We start from the raw sequence: 17455 nt of genomic DNA, 5'->3' as shown, positions 1-17455 counted from the left end.
GTCAAAGCCTGTCCAGGAGATTATTATGTCTATGAGCTGGTCAGTCCAACTTTCTGTAATTCAGCATACTGTGCAGGTAATTATATTCACATGAGCTCTTTCTACACATTCATGATATTTGTGTTTCTGTTGATTAATCATTATTCATCCAAACTTTCAGACACTGGCAGCATTAACACCAGCTCTACAACTGTCACACCAGTCACCATCTCACCTGGTAATGTAACACACTGTGAACGATGATCTGTAACAGTGAATATGAGTGTGTGTGTGTTTGTGACAGACACTCGAAAAAGAGATGTGTTAAAAAACAACACAGCATGTGTTAATGGTATTTTGACACAAGTTGTGTAGATTTTTAAAACACAATGTGTCTTAAAATGTAACGATATAGCAATGGATGGAGGGAAGTTTGTGTTTATGAAAATAATTATTGGTATATTTGATAAGGGATCCCATATCTCTAAAATAAATAAAACTATACATTACAATAAATAAATAAAATCTTAATTCATAAAAACTTAAAGATTAACAGGGATTTTTTTGGCAGCCAATCACATCCTGCCTATTTTGCAGTGTCTTTGTCAAATGTTAAAAAACATCAACATCAGTTAATTCTCAATAAGAGCTTCTGTATGTAGATTCATGATGTCTAAAACAAACTCTTTATTAAACATCACTGGACTACACAAACACAAGTTAACAACACTATCTAGTGTTCATTCAAACACTGGCAAATACACACTGACTGCAGTCATATATCTGACACAAGCTGTGTAACTATAACACATTAGTGTGTAAAAGGTTTCAACACACTTCTGTTTAAGAAGAACACATTAGTTGTGTTAAAGGTAACACAAAACGACTCAGGCTGTGTGTTAAATTTGACACGTTGTGTCCCTGAACACACACACTACATCTGTTAAAATCTACACAAATGTTGTCCCAGAGTGAATTCAATCAATTTTATGAAAAAGTATTATATGATTTTTTTAGGCAATAATTGTTTTCATGTTTTTTACAGCTTATCCTTCTGTTGACCCCTGCTACAACTACACTAAGCTGGACGATCCATGGAGATCCAACAGGAAACAGACACCAAACTCCTACATGTGTGACCGGTATGTCTCCTGGAGCGGCTGGTATCGTCTCTTCATTAACAACATGAGCGCTCATATCCCAGACACGTGTGTTGCTGAGTACAGCTGTGGCATTCGTGTCCCACTGTGGATCCGTGGTGGACACCCAACAGTAACAGATGGAGTCGTCACTCGAGATGTCTGCGGTTACGGTGGGAGTTATTGCTGCTATTACGGGTCTTATCCCATTAAAGTCAAAGCCTGTCCAGGAGATTATTATGTCTATGAGCTGGTCAGTCCAGCTTTCTGTTATTCAGCATACTGTGCAGGTAATTATGTGTTCAAAAGCTCTTGGAATTATTTGTGTTAATTAATTCATGAGTTTTCATCTGTGATTATTTCCCCAGCTGTTACTAACATCAGCATCATCACGAATACAACAGTCGCACCACAGACGACCTCAGCTGGTAATGTAGTCTGATGACTCCTCTGTTGGATTGTGTTTAGGCTGAATGTTTGTGGATCTGTAGCATTGATGTGTGAGTGTGTTTGTGTCTCTAGGGGGGAAAGACTGTGAAATGTGCAGTTATATCATTACAGACATTTACTTGAACATCAGTGCTCAAGATGTTATTCAGAGAAATCATGTTTGACTGTTTCAATATGGCTTCAAAGATACAGCTGATCCGCACTCATAATTCCAAACCCATATAGTCACTTTATTTCATATTTTTTCACATTATTCACCAGGGAATATACACAGACGTTTATGGTTAGTTTTGCAAGGGAAATGTGTGATGATTGTATGATTATTTGTACATTTTGAACAGACTGAAAGGAGATAGAGTGACAGTCAACTTTAGATTTTAGTTTCATAGTTTTCCACCTATCAGTAAGCCCCGCCCCTCAAACACATATCAGCCAATGGCAGTTCAGTATCAGTTCCGGTTTCAGCGCCTTAGAGAAACATTGTAAGAAATGAAGCTCTCATCGCTTTGATGGCGTTTGTGCTACAAAAATGTTAAATTTATATGCCTTGGGTAACACTAATTGTAACACTGATTCCAGGTATCCAGAGAGAATGGAATTTATTTTATTTTATCCTGTTTCTCAACACAATATCACAGTGATGTCACAGTGATGTCACATGGTCTGCTCACAGTACGAGTGCACACACAGATAACATATTTCTCTTATAAGAGCTTTCTCCAACATACAACTGACTTTAGATTTAGTGTGTGCAGTCTTTGTAAGGTATTATTGCTATTGTATATTATATTACAAAAGTCCTGTGCTGATTATACAGTATGAGATCCAACAGTCTCAGTATCATTTATAAAGAATATTAATTGCATAATAATACACAAACATTTGAACTACTGTGTCATTTAGACACAAAGAGAAATCAAGAATCAGTGTATTAACCTCAACCATGGTGACAATCAAAAGTTTCATGCTGCAATGCATTACTAGTCTTTGTGTGCACTTTGACCTCACATTGTGTCCATAGTTTGAGCACACAGTGAGGATACACTTTTATCTCACTGTGACCTCAGATTGTGAACACATCACGAGTGTCCTGAGCTCATGGTGAGATCGCTGTGAGATTAAATAGTTGACTGGGTTTATAAGATTGGGCCTTCATTGATCGAATGATCCTACAGTGTGTTTGAGCTGCAACTCCAAATGAATCCCTCTTAAAGGGTTAGTTCACCCAAAAATGAAAATGATGTCATTAATGACTCGTCCCAAGCCCGTCAGACCTCCGTTCATCTCCAGAACACAGTTTAAGATATTTTAGATTTAGTCCGAGAGTTTTCTGTCCCTCCATTGTAAATGTGTGTACGGTATACTGTCCTTGTCCAGAAACACACACTTCTTTCACTCAGAAGACTGAGCTGTGACGTTATTCATGTACTGGACAGCCAAGAGTTTACCAGAGTTCACCTAAAATGTTCTGATTCAAATCTTTTGTAATTTGTTAATTAATTTGTATTCGCTTTCATTTTTAATCTCAGATCTCTTGGCCTCTGTAACTGTCACACAAGAGACAACCTCCACTGGTAATGTATTGTGCTGAATTGTCCAGTTTTTCTCAGCTTGTGTCTGCAGACAATGAAGAAATTTATTCTGACCGCAATTAAATCTCGGGAAATCAATGTGTTTCTGGAGATTAGTCATATTTTTCCTGAAGGAGACTGTTTGTGATCGTCTGCTATAATGTTCACTTCTGCTGTGTTACTCAAGATTGGCAGTTTTGCTTCCCCGTTATAAAGTAATATTTTGTTAATTGGAAATTACCATAGATAGGAATGACTAAAGCTGCACTTCTGGATAGATTTTATAGCAAGAGCATTTTATTAAAAATAACAGGTTATGATTTCTTAATATATGTTCACTACAGCTAATCTGACAGACCCCTGCAACAACTACACTGAGCTGAACGATACATGGAGATCCATCAGTAATACATATGCTTCAGTCTACAACTGTGATCAGTCTGTCTCCTGGAGCGGCTGGTATCGTCTCTTCATTAACGGCATGAGCGCTCATATCCCAGACACGTGTGTTGCGAGGTACAGTTGTGGCACTAATGTCGCACTGTGGATCCGTGGTGGACACCCAACAGTAACAGATGGAGTCGTCACTCGAGATATCTGCGGTTACGCTGGGAGTTTCTGCTGCTTTTACGGGTCTTATCCCATTAAAGTCAAAGCCTGTCCTGGAGATTATTATGTCTATGAACTGGTCAAACCAACTCGTTGTAATTTATCATACTGTGCAGGTAATTATATTCACATGAGCTCTTTCTACACATTCATGATATTTGTGTTTCTGTTGATTAATCATTATTCATCCAAACTTTCAGACACTGGCAGCATTAACACCAGCCCTACAACTGTCACACCAGTGACCATCTCACCTGGTAATGTAACACACTGTGATGATCAGTGAATAGTGTGTGTGTTTGTGACAGACACTCGAAAAAGAGATGTGTTAAAAAACACACAGTATAATGTGTTAATGGTATTTTGACACAACTTGTGTAGATTTTTAACACACAATGTCTTATATTGTAACGATAGAATAGCAATGGATGGAGGGAAGTTTGTGTTTATGAAAATAATTATAGGTATATTTGATAAGGTATCCCATATCTCTAAAATAAATAAACAGTACATTTACAATAAATAAATAAAATCTTAATTAATAAAAACTTAAAGATTAACAGGGTTTTTTTGGCAGCCAATCACATCCTGCCTCTTTTGAAATGTCTTTTTCAAATGCAAAAAAACATCAACATCAGTTAATTTTTAAAAAAAGAGCTTGTGTATGTAGATTCATGATGTCTAAAACAAACTCTTTATTAAACATCACTGGACTACACAAACACAAGTTAACAACACTATCTAGTGTTCATTCAAACACTGGCAAATACACACCGACTGCAGTCATATATCTGACACAAGCTGTGTAACTATAACGCATTAGGGTGTAAAAGGTTTCAACACACGAAGAACACATTAGTTGTGTTAAAGGTAACACAAAACGACTCAGGCTGTGTGTTAAATTTGACACGTTGTGTCCCTGAACACACACACTACATGTGTTAAAATCTACACAACATGTTGTCCCTGAACACACACACACTGCTTGTGTTAAATCTGACACGTGTCATTTTTAACAACTCTTCTTAGAGTGTAGGTGTAGATGTTAGACCGCTAGTTAAAGCTAGTGTGTGCAGTTTTGTAGGAGCTATCAATAACATAGACTGTGTTTTAGTTACAGAACCTGTACTGACCAATCAGAATCAAGCATTTCAGAGAGACACACAATAAATGAATGTTTTGAAGTTTAAAAAATCACACTTTTTTGCTTTATCAAGGTTTTTACAAATTGATTTTGAGGTTTTTTTTTATGTTATTTTAAAGGGATACTCCACTTTTTGGGGAAATAGGCTCATTTTACAACTCCCCCAGAGTTAAACAGTCGAGTTTTACCGTTTTCGAATCCATTCAGCCGATTTTCTGATTTTTAGATGAATATCAGTAAACAGACCATTTCTGGTCTCATTGACTTCCATAGTAGGAAAAAAATATATACTATGGAAGTCAATGAGACCAGGAACGGTAAAACTCGACTGTTTAACTCTGAGGGAGTTGTAAAATGAGCCTATTTCCCAAAAAAAGTGGAGTATCCCTTTAAAGCTTGTTGGCCGTTTGCTGAGGCCTCTGGTAGCTCTGGTGTATATTCATTCTAGTGAACTAGCCTCAGTGAATTCAATCAATTTCATGAAAAAGTATTATAGAATTTAAGCAATAATTGTTTTCATGTTTTTTACAGCTTATCCTTCTGTTGACCCGTGCAACAACTACACTAAGCTGGACGATCCATGGAGAGCCAACAGCAGTCAGACCTCAAACTCCTACATGTGTGACTGGTCTGTCCCCTGGAGCGGCTGGTATCGTCTCTTCATTAACAACACTAGCGCTCATATCCCAGACACGTGTGTTGCTAAGTTCAGCTGTGGCACTAATTACCCACTGTGGATCCGTGGTGGACACCCAACAGTAACAGATGGAGTCGTCACTCGAGATGTCTGCAGTTACGCTGGGAGTTATTGCTGCTATTACGGGTCTCATCCCATTAAAGTCAAAGCCTGTCCAGGAGATTATTATGTTTATGAGCTAGTCAGTCCAGCTTTCTGTAATTCAGCATACTGTGCAGGTAATTATGTGTTCAAAAGCTCTTGGTATGATTTGAGTCAGTTAATTAATTCATGAGTATTCATCTGTGATTATTTCCCCAGCTGTTACTAACATCAGCATCATCACGAATACAACAGTCGCACCACAGACGACCTCAGCTGGTAATGTAGTCTGATGACCAGTGTTGTGCAAGTTACTTCCAAACTGTAATACATTAGGTATTACTTGTTACTGTTATTTAAAAGTAATTCATTACCTTACAATATTACTGTCTCAGAATTGCAATACGTTACTTTTGAGTTACTTTCACCAAAATAACTAAGTAGAACTTAACTTTGGGGCTGTAACGATATGCAATATGAAACCGAAATCGCGATTCGCCACACGACTCAGATCCACGAACCTACAGAATCGCGACACACCTCTTCCAACTCCAGCGTTATTCTCCTTACCGTCCAGATCCAATGCTGCCTTATCTTTAAATTATTTGAAGTTAACATTATAAAATACGTAGACCTACACCACAAAACTAGTTGAGGATAAATTATTTAAAATTGGGGAAGTCCAGCATTATGGACATGACATTTGCAGTCAAAACTTGAAATAAAAATTCTCAGAAAATTCATGTATTGAAACGTATATAGGCTACTTCCTTAAAGGACTCCAGACATTAGACAAATATCAGTATGTTTTATTTTTAATATTAGGGAAAAGACACACATTCATGCGTGACAAAAAAAAATAGGAGGTAAAATATATTTTTTGTAATTCTGTTAATTACACTGCGCAAATCGGATGAGGAAGGGTTGGCTCTCCAGTCTCCATAGACCTTAAAATATTCATTTTATTTTAGTTTTCGTGTTCGCATTTATGAGGAAAAAACAATGTTACAGACGCGACCGCTCTGAACTGGCACTAAAAGACTGCTTTAAAACTTTCACACAGTCTGTTGCCTTTAAGAAGTAAAAGCAGACAATAGCTACACTGTAATACAAGCCTTACTGAACATGTAACGAGTAAAATATTACTGAAAATTGATTAGTAATGCCTTACACTACTGCGTTACAGCAAAAAGTAATATGTTACTGTACTGTATTACTTTTGTAATGCGTTACTCCCAACACTGCTGATGACTCCTCTGTTGGATTGTGTTTAGGCTGAATGTTTGTGGATCTGTAGCATTGATGTGTGAGTGTGTTTGTGTCTATAGGGGGGAAAGACTGTGAAATGTGCAGTTATATCATTACAGACATTTACTTGAACATCAGTGCTCAAGATGTTGTTCAGAGAAATCATGTTTGACTATTTCAATATGGCTTCAAGGATACAGCTGATCCGCACTCATAATTCCAAACCCGTATAGTCACTTTATTTAATATTTTTTCACATTATTCACCAGGGAATCCTCGACATTTTGAATTCACAATGAGCTCATATATTACTGACACTGTGAGTATGACTGCATGAGAATGGTGTGATGTCACTGCGATCATCACATGATCTCAAATGTTGACTGCGCTGTAAGTACTTTATTTTTCAATAAAGTATATTTATAATAGTTCCAAGTCAACGAAGGACAGGGCAGAACTACAGCACACATCAGTGTTTCGTAAACAATTCGGCAGCTTTGAACAAATCGTGAGTCAATCATTCAGTGATTCATTTATAAATACAGCTGAACGTAAGAATGACTCAATGACTCGCTCATTGAGAAGACAGTGACTTACCGTTTTTTTAATATTTCAAAGTATCACTTTGTTTTTACCATCATTGCATATTGCTCTATTGAAAAAAAAAGCACTGGCAAATAAAGTAAAGGGGGAAAATATTGTCCCTTAATGGAAAAGATATATGACTGAAGTCTAAGTGGAACCAAGTTTTACAGTGTATTGTATTATTGTCTTCATGCTGATTTCTGTCATTGCAGGTGTAACGCCGCAGGAAGGACCCACCGTAAGTTGAGTTTCTGAATTTGAAGTTGTAGAGACTCACAGCTCCCATTAATAATAGTCCAAACTGAAGCAGTGCAATAACATGTGCATTTTAGACATGTGTGTGTGAGTGTGTACTCTGAAATATGAATAATTGCTGATTTTATATGGGGTGTGGAGTCGACCTGCGAATGCTCTTCATACAAAAGTCATTTGAAAGAATGAGTTTGTGGACTCGCAAATCAATTAACACTATAAGTTACTACAAATGCCCTTGTTATTTGTGTGTTATTAGGTGTAACATTAAGCTTGCGTCATAACATGTTGGAAATACGTAACTGTCCGTCATTCATTTATTTGCCAAACCTCCTTTAGAAGAGTGTTTTCATTTACACCAGTGGGTGGCGACAAAGGTTTAAAAGTTAACATTTGTAATTCACTCATTCAATACTGAAATTAGTTCAAAAACCCGGTCTGTGTCTCATTTCAGAGGCACTCAGCATCATTACGTTACAATCATCGCTCACACACTGTAAAAATGAAAACGACTGAATCTGTTAAATCTAATCAATAAAATTGAGGCAACAGATTACAATCAATATTGTTAATTAAATTTAACAAATTAGAATGGAGTAATAATTAACCAAACACATTAATTAAAAGTTAACCATTTAAATTGAGTAAAATTTTACACATTTTTCTAAACAAAAATATCGGAATAACAGACTGACGTCAAAGATGAATTACGTAAGAACTCTTTTTTTCATTGCCATCATTGAAGACACCTGATGTTAACAAGCAGAATCACAGAAGAATAAAACCGAGATTTTTAAGTCACCATTATAGAGATCAGTGTGTGTTTTAGTTGGGCTCTTGGCCCTTAAATCATTAACTTTAGATGTTGTTTGGCTGTTATATGTGAATTGTAATAGCCAGATGAACAAATAGGAAAGGTGATCTGATGGTGTTGGTTGTGTTTTAACATAATCATTATTTCACAATCATTTGACCTGACCAATGAACTCATATAGAGCTCAGTTTTTGACTAAGGTTTTTTTGATCAATTATAACATCATTGGCCTTGAACAGCATCATATTTTTTAGCATTTTCAATGCAACCAATTGATCAAAACAATAAAAAGATAACTTCAGAAATTACTTTATGGAGGCACAAACAGACATCAAGAATTAGCGTATTAATCTCAGCAGTGGTGACAAACAGATCACCTCTGAACATAAGCTCATTATTTATTCATGTAGCAATGCATGATGGGAGCCATGAATGAGTTTTGATTAGTGGCACCTAGAATGCACTGCAACATGCGCTATTATTGTCACCATTGTTGAGATTCACAGGCTAATTCTAGATCTCTCTGTGTCTAAACATTAAACCAGAGCAAAGTTTTAGTTTTGTATTTGATATAGGTTATAAAAAAATCTATGGATTACCTTGTAATAATCATAAAAAATATTATACCGTTTAAGGACATTGCTGCTATAATTAATTAAGTAAACCTAAACTGAACTCTATGTGAATTCATTGATCAGGTCAAATGATTGTGAAATAATGATTATGGTAAAACATAGCCATCACCATCAGATCACCATTTCTATTTGTTCATCTGGCTATTATAATTCACGTCTAACAGCCAAACAACATCTAAAGTTAATAATTTAAGGGTCAAGAGCCCAACTTTTTCAAGAGCCCAAGAATTTTTTTTTAAATTTTACTCAATTTAAATGGTTAACTTTTAATTAATATGTTTGGTTAATTATTACTCCATTCTAATTTGTTAAATTTCATTAATAATATTGATTGTAATCTGTTGCCTCAATTTTATTGATTAGATTTAACAGATTCAGTCATTTTCATTTTTACAGTGCACATCGTCAAATTATGTCTTCTCAATTTTGATTTCAGAGTTTTTCTGAAAAACATCTTCAAAATATTCTTGAGGGGATCGAGAACATTACAAACGAAGTGCTTCCTTTGACTGTAAGTCTTCAAGAGAAAAAAAATATAATCAAATCAGACGTAATTGTCAATTACATGATTGACATCGCACTTCTGATTGATTGGTGTTCTTAATATTTACATGGACAGTAATCAAATTTTTCTGATCAATAAATTAGAATGTGACCAGTATTTTGGATATGGTCCTCAACGCTTCAGGGGAGATTTTAGAGTCGTCATCATCGATCAGCGAGGCTAAACTAGCCTCTTATGGAAACCGTGTGTTAAAAGCAAACGAGAAACTCATCTCCACATTGGTGAAGCCGACAGACACAAACGACAGTGTCAGTTTTACTCTTGCTGCTGTAGGTGAGTGGAGAAACTGTTGTTGATGATGAAACTCAGATAATATAAAGCAGGGAAGAAAGCTGCTTAGCTCCTGTTGTGGAGGATGGTAAGCAACATCATCTACGGGGTCGCCATTGTCAGTCCTCTGAGTTGTCCCCAGAAATTGACTTCGGTACTTATTCCAGTGCCTTTGACAGAGGAATACACTCTGGAAATGGTATCATGAGAAAAATAAGATAAAAATCAATGTAAAGTTATTAATCACACATGCAATGTCAATTTAAACTGTTGTAAACTATTGAAAATTGATGTTTTTTTAAACAAATTCTTATATCCCCATGTGAGAATGAGTTGAATCAGGTGTGTTTCATTGAGGTAGCCTTAGGCTGTGGCTGAAGTCAGTTGTAGTTCTTGTGTTTCTCTTTCCTTCAGTGATTCTGCTTGTTTACTGCAGGCGTTCATCACTAATGTTCAATCATCACTTAATAAATCCCTTTATTATCTAAATTTTTGTTTGCACATTTGTGCTGATTGAATCAACTTTAATAAAAAAAACAAAAAAACTTAACTGCTTATTTTCTAAATCAGAGGTTGAAGTCTTCATGGTTGGACCCAATATCACCTTAGATAAAATCCCTCGACTTGACACGATAAATTCTTCTGTGGACATTGATCTCATTGGGATCGCCAAGAACAACAATGAAACAAGTATGTGAGATGTGTTTTAATACAACATTTTAGAAGAAATATCACTAAACCACATTTAACTACAGGTTTTTGTTGTATTGAATACACGTTTCTTCTATTTCTATCACACAGGATCAGCTGCTGTGGCTTTCATGAGTTATAACACAATGGAGAATCTACTGAAGCCAGACTTCTTCAACACATCAAATGACACGATTAAAACCATGATGTCCACTGTGATCTCAGCTACTCTTCCCAAAACCACCAACACTAAACTCACCAAACCAGTCAACTTCACCTTCAAACACATCAGAGTGAGAGACTGAAATGTGTTTTTGTCCAACCTGAGAACTGATGAACATCTGAAAACATCTAATATTCAGTGTTGTAATATTTTCTGCATGTTCTTTCTTCTTTTTGCAGGAGTTTGACCCCAACGGTTCTCTGTCCTGTGTGTACTGGAATATCAGCGAGTGGATTGTAGATGGTTGTTCTGTTTTAAAGACCAATAGCAGCTACACTGTGTGTTCGTGTGTTCATCTGTCCACATTCGCTCTCATCATGCAAACCAGCCGCCCATCAGAGGTACGAGAACATTTATAGTGAGCATTGAAGAACAGCACAGATTTAGCACTCATGTTCTCTGACATGTTTTCTCAGAGCGACTCTCTGCTGGACCTGTTGAATTTGGTGTGTGTGACCGTGGGGTTGGTGTTCTTCAGTTTGGCCCTGTTGACCTTTGCCCTTTGTCAGTGGAGTCCTGGAGTGAATAATGTGGCTCGAATCAACCTCTGCATCAGTCTTCTGTCGGCTCACCTTCTGTTCCTGCTCACACAACAGTTCCTGAGACTCATACGCCGTCATCAGGTGAGAATGATGAAGGAGCTCTACAGCTCAGCACAGTCTCACTGAGAATCATCATAACCGTCTCTCATGATCTCCAGGTGTTGTGTGCCGTGATATCAGGAGTGCTGCACTTCCTCTTTCTCTCCGGCTTTGTGTGGATGTTCATTGAAGCTGTGCTGCTCTTCATCTGTGTGAAGAACCTATCACAGATCAGCTCCAAAAAGAGGGAGGTGCTTAGCAATGGATTCCTGTGTGTGATTGGATATACGGTTGCTCTGGCTGTGGTGGCCGTGTCTGTCGGGCTGAATACCAAAGGCTACGGAAGTGAAGAGTGAGTTTGAGTGATTTAGAGATCTACACCTTCATCCATGTTTTTTCTGTTTATTGAACTTTAACAATAATACCAGGATACAGATACAGGAGAATAGTGAAAAATATGGTCACCCACCCTATAAAATAAATAAAGAAAAAAGTAGTTATACAAATAAAAAATAAATAAAAGAAATGAATCAAAAGAATCTCAATACATAGTGTAATACAAATTATGTCAAGCATATTACCTCAAGTGTAGAATATATGTCGGATTGTTAAAGCAAAAACTCTAGGCGACAACATCCATTAGTCAAAAGTCTTATGGACGCATATTTAGTATGTGTTTTGTGGCCTTATATTTCAGAAACTTTCATTTTTTAGTTTTTTTCAATAACCATGCATAAACAATATTCTCTCAAAAATACAAACATGTACATACATGTTGCTCGCATATTATGGTAGCCATGTTTGTGCTAAATAGAGTGTAATTTCACCTGTGCCGGTAATATGTTTATAAGCAACTGAAAAAAAAAACACAAATGTCAGGGCATGTCAAAACATTTCTAGGACCGCAAAAACATATTAGACCCCAGAGGGTTAAAATCCCCTCCCATTATAAGATAGTGTGAGTTTAGGTCAGGAGTAGAGAGAACATTTGGTTACACTTTATTTTGACAGTCACTTTAGACGTTCTACTGATTAAAAGTAACTTTTCAACTACATGTCAAGTAACTCTCATTAGAGTATTAGTATATTATAGTAGACTGTTAGGTTAGGGTTAGATGTTAGGCTTTGGGTTAGGGGAATAAGTTTACTTGTAGTCGCCAAGTTACTTATAGTCAGTTGAACGTCTGTTGGGAGACCAAAAAATAAAGTGTTAGCAGATATTAAGCTGACAGTCTACTGATACTCTAATGACAGTTAGTTGAAAAGTTACTTATAGTTAGTTGAATGTCTAAAGTGGACTATCAAAATAAAGTGTTACCGATATTTGTTTCATTTTAAGTCACCATTGTGGTGATCAGTGTTTGCTTTAGTTGGGCTCTTGGTCCCAATAATTCATTCTTTAGCTTTTCTTTGGCTGTTGTAACTGTGTGTTTGAATAACACCACTGTTGTGACAAAGAAACTATCAGAATGTGGACTATCGAAATAAAGTGTTACCGAATATTTCTGAATAATAGTTTCGTCATCTTAATTTGATGTGTATATATTAGCCACAGTCACGGTTAAACCATAGAGAAGGCCTGAAACAATAACACATATACCACCGGAGGGAGAAAACAGAATACACTTCTAATAATAATTGCCACCCCTCAAGATTTGCTGAGAAATTTAGAATGATATACTTGCCCAATCCATTTCTTACAAAGTCTGGCTTGATCTGAGTTTTTAAAGTGGGTCTCTTGCAAAAAACAAAACAAAACAATATGAACATTTAATCTTCTAAATGTTACAACACCTTCCTGCATTTGATTTCATTGTTTAAACCTTTAACATTCCAACTGGTAAAATGAACACATAAACCACCTGACTGAGCATTGAGTAAGCTAGTGGTTATTGGTTACAACAACAAAAAGATAAATGAAAAGATGAATAGTGTGACTTCTTCTGTCTTGACAAATCTAAGATTAAGTGAAAGGACAAAGAAAATACAAAAGAAAAACATGTACTACATGAGCATTACCCATTATCACACAAAACCTTCTCTCCGCTGAACTGGGTGGGTTCTGTAACAAATTGTAAATATATCATTGATTTATTTTTTGTCTTTATCTTCCTCCAAACAGGTGTTGGATTAAAAAGGATAATGTCTGGAGTTTTCTGGGACCTGTTTGCGTCATACTAGCAGTGAGCCCATTTCTCATCATGACTTTGTATTCAAAGGAAAACGGTGATTAAAGATTAATTACTTTTGTTTCTCTTACTGTGCAGTTAAACATGATTCTCTTCCTCTGCATCATCATCAATCTGTACTCGACCTTGAAAAAGCGGAACGCTGAAGTTTCACAGATGAAGATAACCAAGTAACAAACATTATGATTTGAACACGCCATGAAATGTGTGTATATATATTGTATCATGGTGCATATTTCACCTTTAACTTGATTTGGATTATTCTCAGGTTAGGTCAAGTAAGTCAAACGTCTCCTAAATCATAAGCATCTGAATTTTCATACTCACAATTCATAGGTCAGAAGACTTCTTCAGGGTCTGTTCAGCTCACTTTTTTAGAAATCAAAGATTTTTGGCAGTTTCAGTTAAATATAGTTTTATTATTTACAGGTTAATTGGTTTATTCATTCTAATTAATGCCTTCATCTTCTCCTTTCAGCCTTTTATAGACCATCTGATTTCTTGAGATTGTCATCTTTGGAAATCCCCTCAGTGTCTTCCAGACAATTTCTCCAATCCTAAGTCTTGAGGTGTTATGATTTCTGGGAATTTCTTCAGACCTGTCTATATAAATCCATTCGCCTCTTACTCTTCCTTCTTCAAACTTTTCTTCTTTGTTGTATTCTGTGCCTCGTCCGCAACACATCTGACGGTAATGCTTGCATTTTCCTTCTTTCTTTAGGTAAGCTCTTTCTAATACATGTTTTGTTCCTCTCTATGCTTTTTAATTAATGCTTTAAACATTATGTTTTTCTTTATGAACCACTTTCTCAATAAACAAGTTTCTAGTGTAGTTGATAATACAGAAGTGTACTACAGACAAAAAGGCATAATTATAACAGGATAATTGCATATTTTCCACAACAATATTATCAATAAATATATATTAACTCTCCATCTTTCTCTGCAGGATAATGACATTTAAAACACTGGCTCAGTTTGTGGTTCTTGGTTGCTCCTGGATTCTGGGTTTCTTCACTCGTGACAGGAAGGAGCTGGAGATCCTCTTCCTGATCTTGAACTCCCAGCAGGGAACCTTCATCTTCCTGGTCTACTGTGTCCTCAATAATGAGGTAAGACAAGTCTACGGAAAAATTATCTCTCACCTACTTTATATCAAAGGGATAGTTGATAGTTCACCCAAAAATTAAAATCAGCCCATGATTTACTCACACTCAATTCATCATAGGTGTATATGACATTCTTCTTTCAGATGAATACAATCAGAGTTATATTGAAAAATGTCCAGGCTCTTCGAAGCTTTATAATGGCAGTGAATGGCCGTTTCTGTTTTAAAGTCCATCAAAGTGCATCTACCCGTGATGAAAGTTATACATTTTTGAAAAAGAGTGTCAAATTAACACTGAAGCAGTGTCAAAATAAATGAGCTAATTAAGTGTTTAATTGAGTGATGATTGAGCATTATTGAAGACACCTTGAGTTTAACAAGCAGAATCATTAATGGAGAAAATCACAAATTGTATAACTGCCAGATGAAAAGGTTGATCAGGTGATGTTTTGATATAATCATCATTTGACCAATCACAGACTTATTTAGAACTTTATTTCTGACTTAGATTTATATTGTTAATTACAGCATCACTGAATCCAATATAACTCAAAAGATTTTTTAAAAGTTGTAAACTTTCTTTTAGGCATGCACATATGTCTAGAATCAGTGTATGAATCTCAACAATGGTGACAAACAGGATATTCAGTTAGGAAAAGGAAATTACAAAAGGCATGTGTACATGCTTCAAGTTCGGACACTCAAGAGGTCGTGAGATATTGCACACACCTTACAAGTCAGTTAACTTGATAATCAGCTGGTACACGGCGCAACTGTCCTGCATGAATTTCGAAAATCAAAAAATTCATACAAAGTTGTATCACTGATTTCAACGCCATCATCTGCGAGCTTGTAAAACTGCAAAAATCACACCATGTACGCCCGCCTCAAGACAATTCAGATCGTAATTTATTCATTCTGCAATGCATGATGGGAGCCATGAGTTTTGATTGTTGGCACCCAGAATGCACTGGAACATGCTTTATTATTGTCACCAATGTTAAGATTCACAGGCTGTCTACATACTTTTTAAAAGTTATTTGATCAAAACAATTTTCAAGAAATCTTTTTGATTATATTGGAAATCATATGTTATTAAATCAAAGAGCTGCTGTAATCAATGAGGTAAACATAACTCTCTAAATGTGTTAAGTATTTCAGATCACATGATGATGTCCAAACATAGCCAACAACTCCAGATCACCTTTTCTCTTGGTTCATCTGGCCATTTTAACTCAGTTACAGCAGCCAAACAAAATCTAATGGTGACGTGTGATTTTCTCCTTAAGTGATTCTGCTTGTTAACATCTGGTGTCTTCAATAATGCTCAATCATCACTCGATTATCTCATTAACTTTAACACTGCTTCAGGCCCTGTTTACACGAGAACGGTCGCGGATGAAAACGTAAAAATATTTTATCTGATGTGCCTTTCGTTTACACGGCGACTGCGTTTTTGAGGCTTAAAAATGCAAAAAAGTGAAACCACCCTCCAGAGTGGAAATCTTAAAAACGCTCCACCGCCGCGTTCCTGTGTAAAGGGTAAACACTCCTAGACCACTCCTGACCAAGTGCATACTACATTGATTTTCACACTTTTGCGTCACCATTTGCACGCGGATTTCCCACACAAAACGCTCGTCTAAACGCAGAATAAAAAGTGATGACGCAACGCCACTTTTGTGTTTTCTCTTCAGAATCGTTTCCGTGTAAACATAGCCTAACACTCTTGAGTGTGAAGTCAGGAGAGTTAATTTAATACGGTGTAGGATGACTTGAGGTGAGTCATGGGCTAATTTTAACTTACACTTTAAGTTAATTTTTCATTTCTCTTCTTCTATTTTTTTTTTTTTTTTTTTTTTACGAGAGTTTTGAAACAATCTCTCGTCTCATTGTTGTCCAGGTCAGGCTGCAGTACAGGAACTTCTTCAGATGTCTTTGCTGTGGGCTAAAATCAACCACCAAGAAAAACTGAATATTATGGCATCCATATTCGGCAAATGAATTGTCATTATTATAAAAGTGATTCTATCATGATTTAGATATTATACGACCAGACTCGTCTACAAATTTTACTAGTTAACATGCTATACATTTACAGCTGTCAATACACTTATGTGAATATATACTTTTCTTAAGTGCAACATTTCTTATAGAGGAACTACCATTTTTTTTTAGATGCTTATATTCTTATTTACACATTCAATACACTAAATTAAGAAGATAAAGTAATTGTTTTTCAGTTTAAAGTGTTTTATTAAAGCAATGTGATATCTGTAACATTTCAAATCTTATTTTCTTTTAAACAATCTATTCAAAACATCTCATAACTCAATCTCACAACCCCAAAAGATCCCTCAGAATTTGTAAATAGACAAAATCTATTTCACTATTCAAAACAATTAATAACGTAAATTATCTGTAATAAAACATAAAAAGGTTCCATTTAACTTTGTATAAGAAATTAACCACAATAGTTTGAGTCGTTTATTTTAAATAAATCTAGCATCAATTTGTCCTCTCGCTGACTTTGAGCTTTTGAGTTTCTGACCATATAACTTCCGCATCAAGTGTTGTTTCTCATACTTAGAAGTCCAAGCATCACTTTGAGCCACCACAATATTG

The 17455-nt window shown here is 36.0% G+C and overlaps 1 protein-coding gene across 3 annotated transcripts; it reads left to right on the top strand.

Moving 5' to 3' along the window:
- Positions 1 to 85: 85 nt before the first annotated feature.
- Positions 86 to 17332, top strand: LOC120487879 (adhesion G protein-coupled receptor E3-like). Of its 3 annotated transcripts, XM_089132680.1 has the most exons (20): positions 86 to 217; positions 1025 to 1408; positions 1487 to 1546; positions 3098 to 3142; positions 3484 to 3864; positions 3949 to 4005; positions 5424 to 5807; positions 5890 to 5949; positions 7716 to 7741; positions 9641 to 9715; positions 9853 to 10042; positions 10610 to 10729; positions 10841 to 11022; positions 11132 to 11293; positions 11369 to 11575; positions 11653 to 11885; positions 13656 to 13716; positions 13801 to 13892; positions 14672 to 14834; positions 16734 to 17332. In XM_089132680.1, the coding sequence occupies exons 1-20, from the start codon at positions 91 to 93 to the stop codon at positions 16803 to 16805; spliced, it is 3081 nt and encodes a 1026-aa protein (XP_088988806.1). In that variant the 5' UTR covers positions 86 to 90; the 3' UTR covers positions 16806 to 17332. The 3 variants fall into 3 exon arrangements, 2 of the variants coding, with proteins under 2 accessions (XP_088988806.1, XP_088988807.1); XR_016168981.1 differs by lacking the exon at positions 16734 to 17332 and having other exon boundaries at positions 13801 to 14291; positions 14672 to 14757; XM_089132681.1 differs by lacking the exons at positions 1487 to 1546; positions 3098 to 3142; positions 3484 to 3864.
- Positions 17333 to 17455: the final 123 nt, after the last annotated feature.

The sequence above is a fragment of the Pimephales promelas genome, chromosome 6, assembly GCF_988280905.1.
Source record: "Pimephales promelas chromosome 6, fPimPro1.hap1.1, whole genome shotgun sequence".
Classification (NCBI taxonomy): Eukaryota; Metazoa; Chordata; class Actinopteri; order Cypriniformes; family Leuciscidae; genus Pimephales; species Pimephales promelas.
Note: the sequence above shows the minus strand (reverse complement) of the source record. Positions and strands in the feature narration are given on the sequence as shown.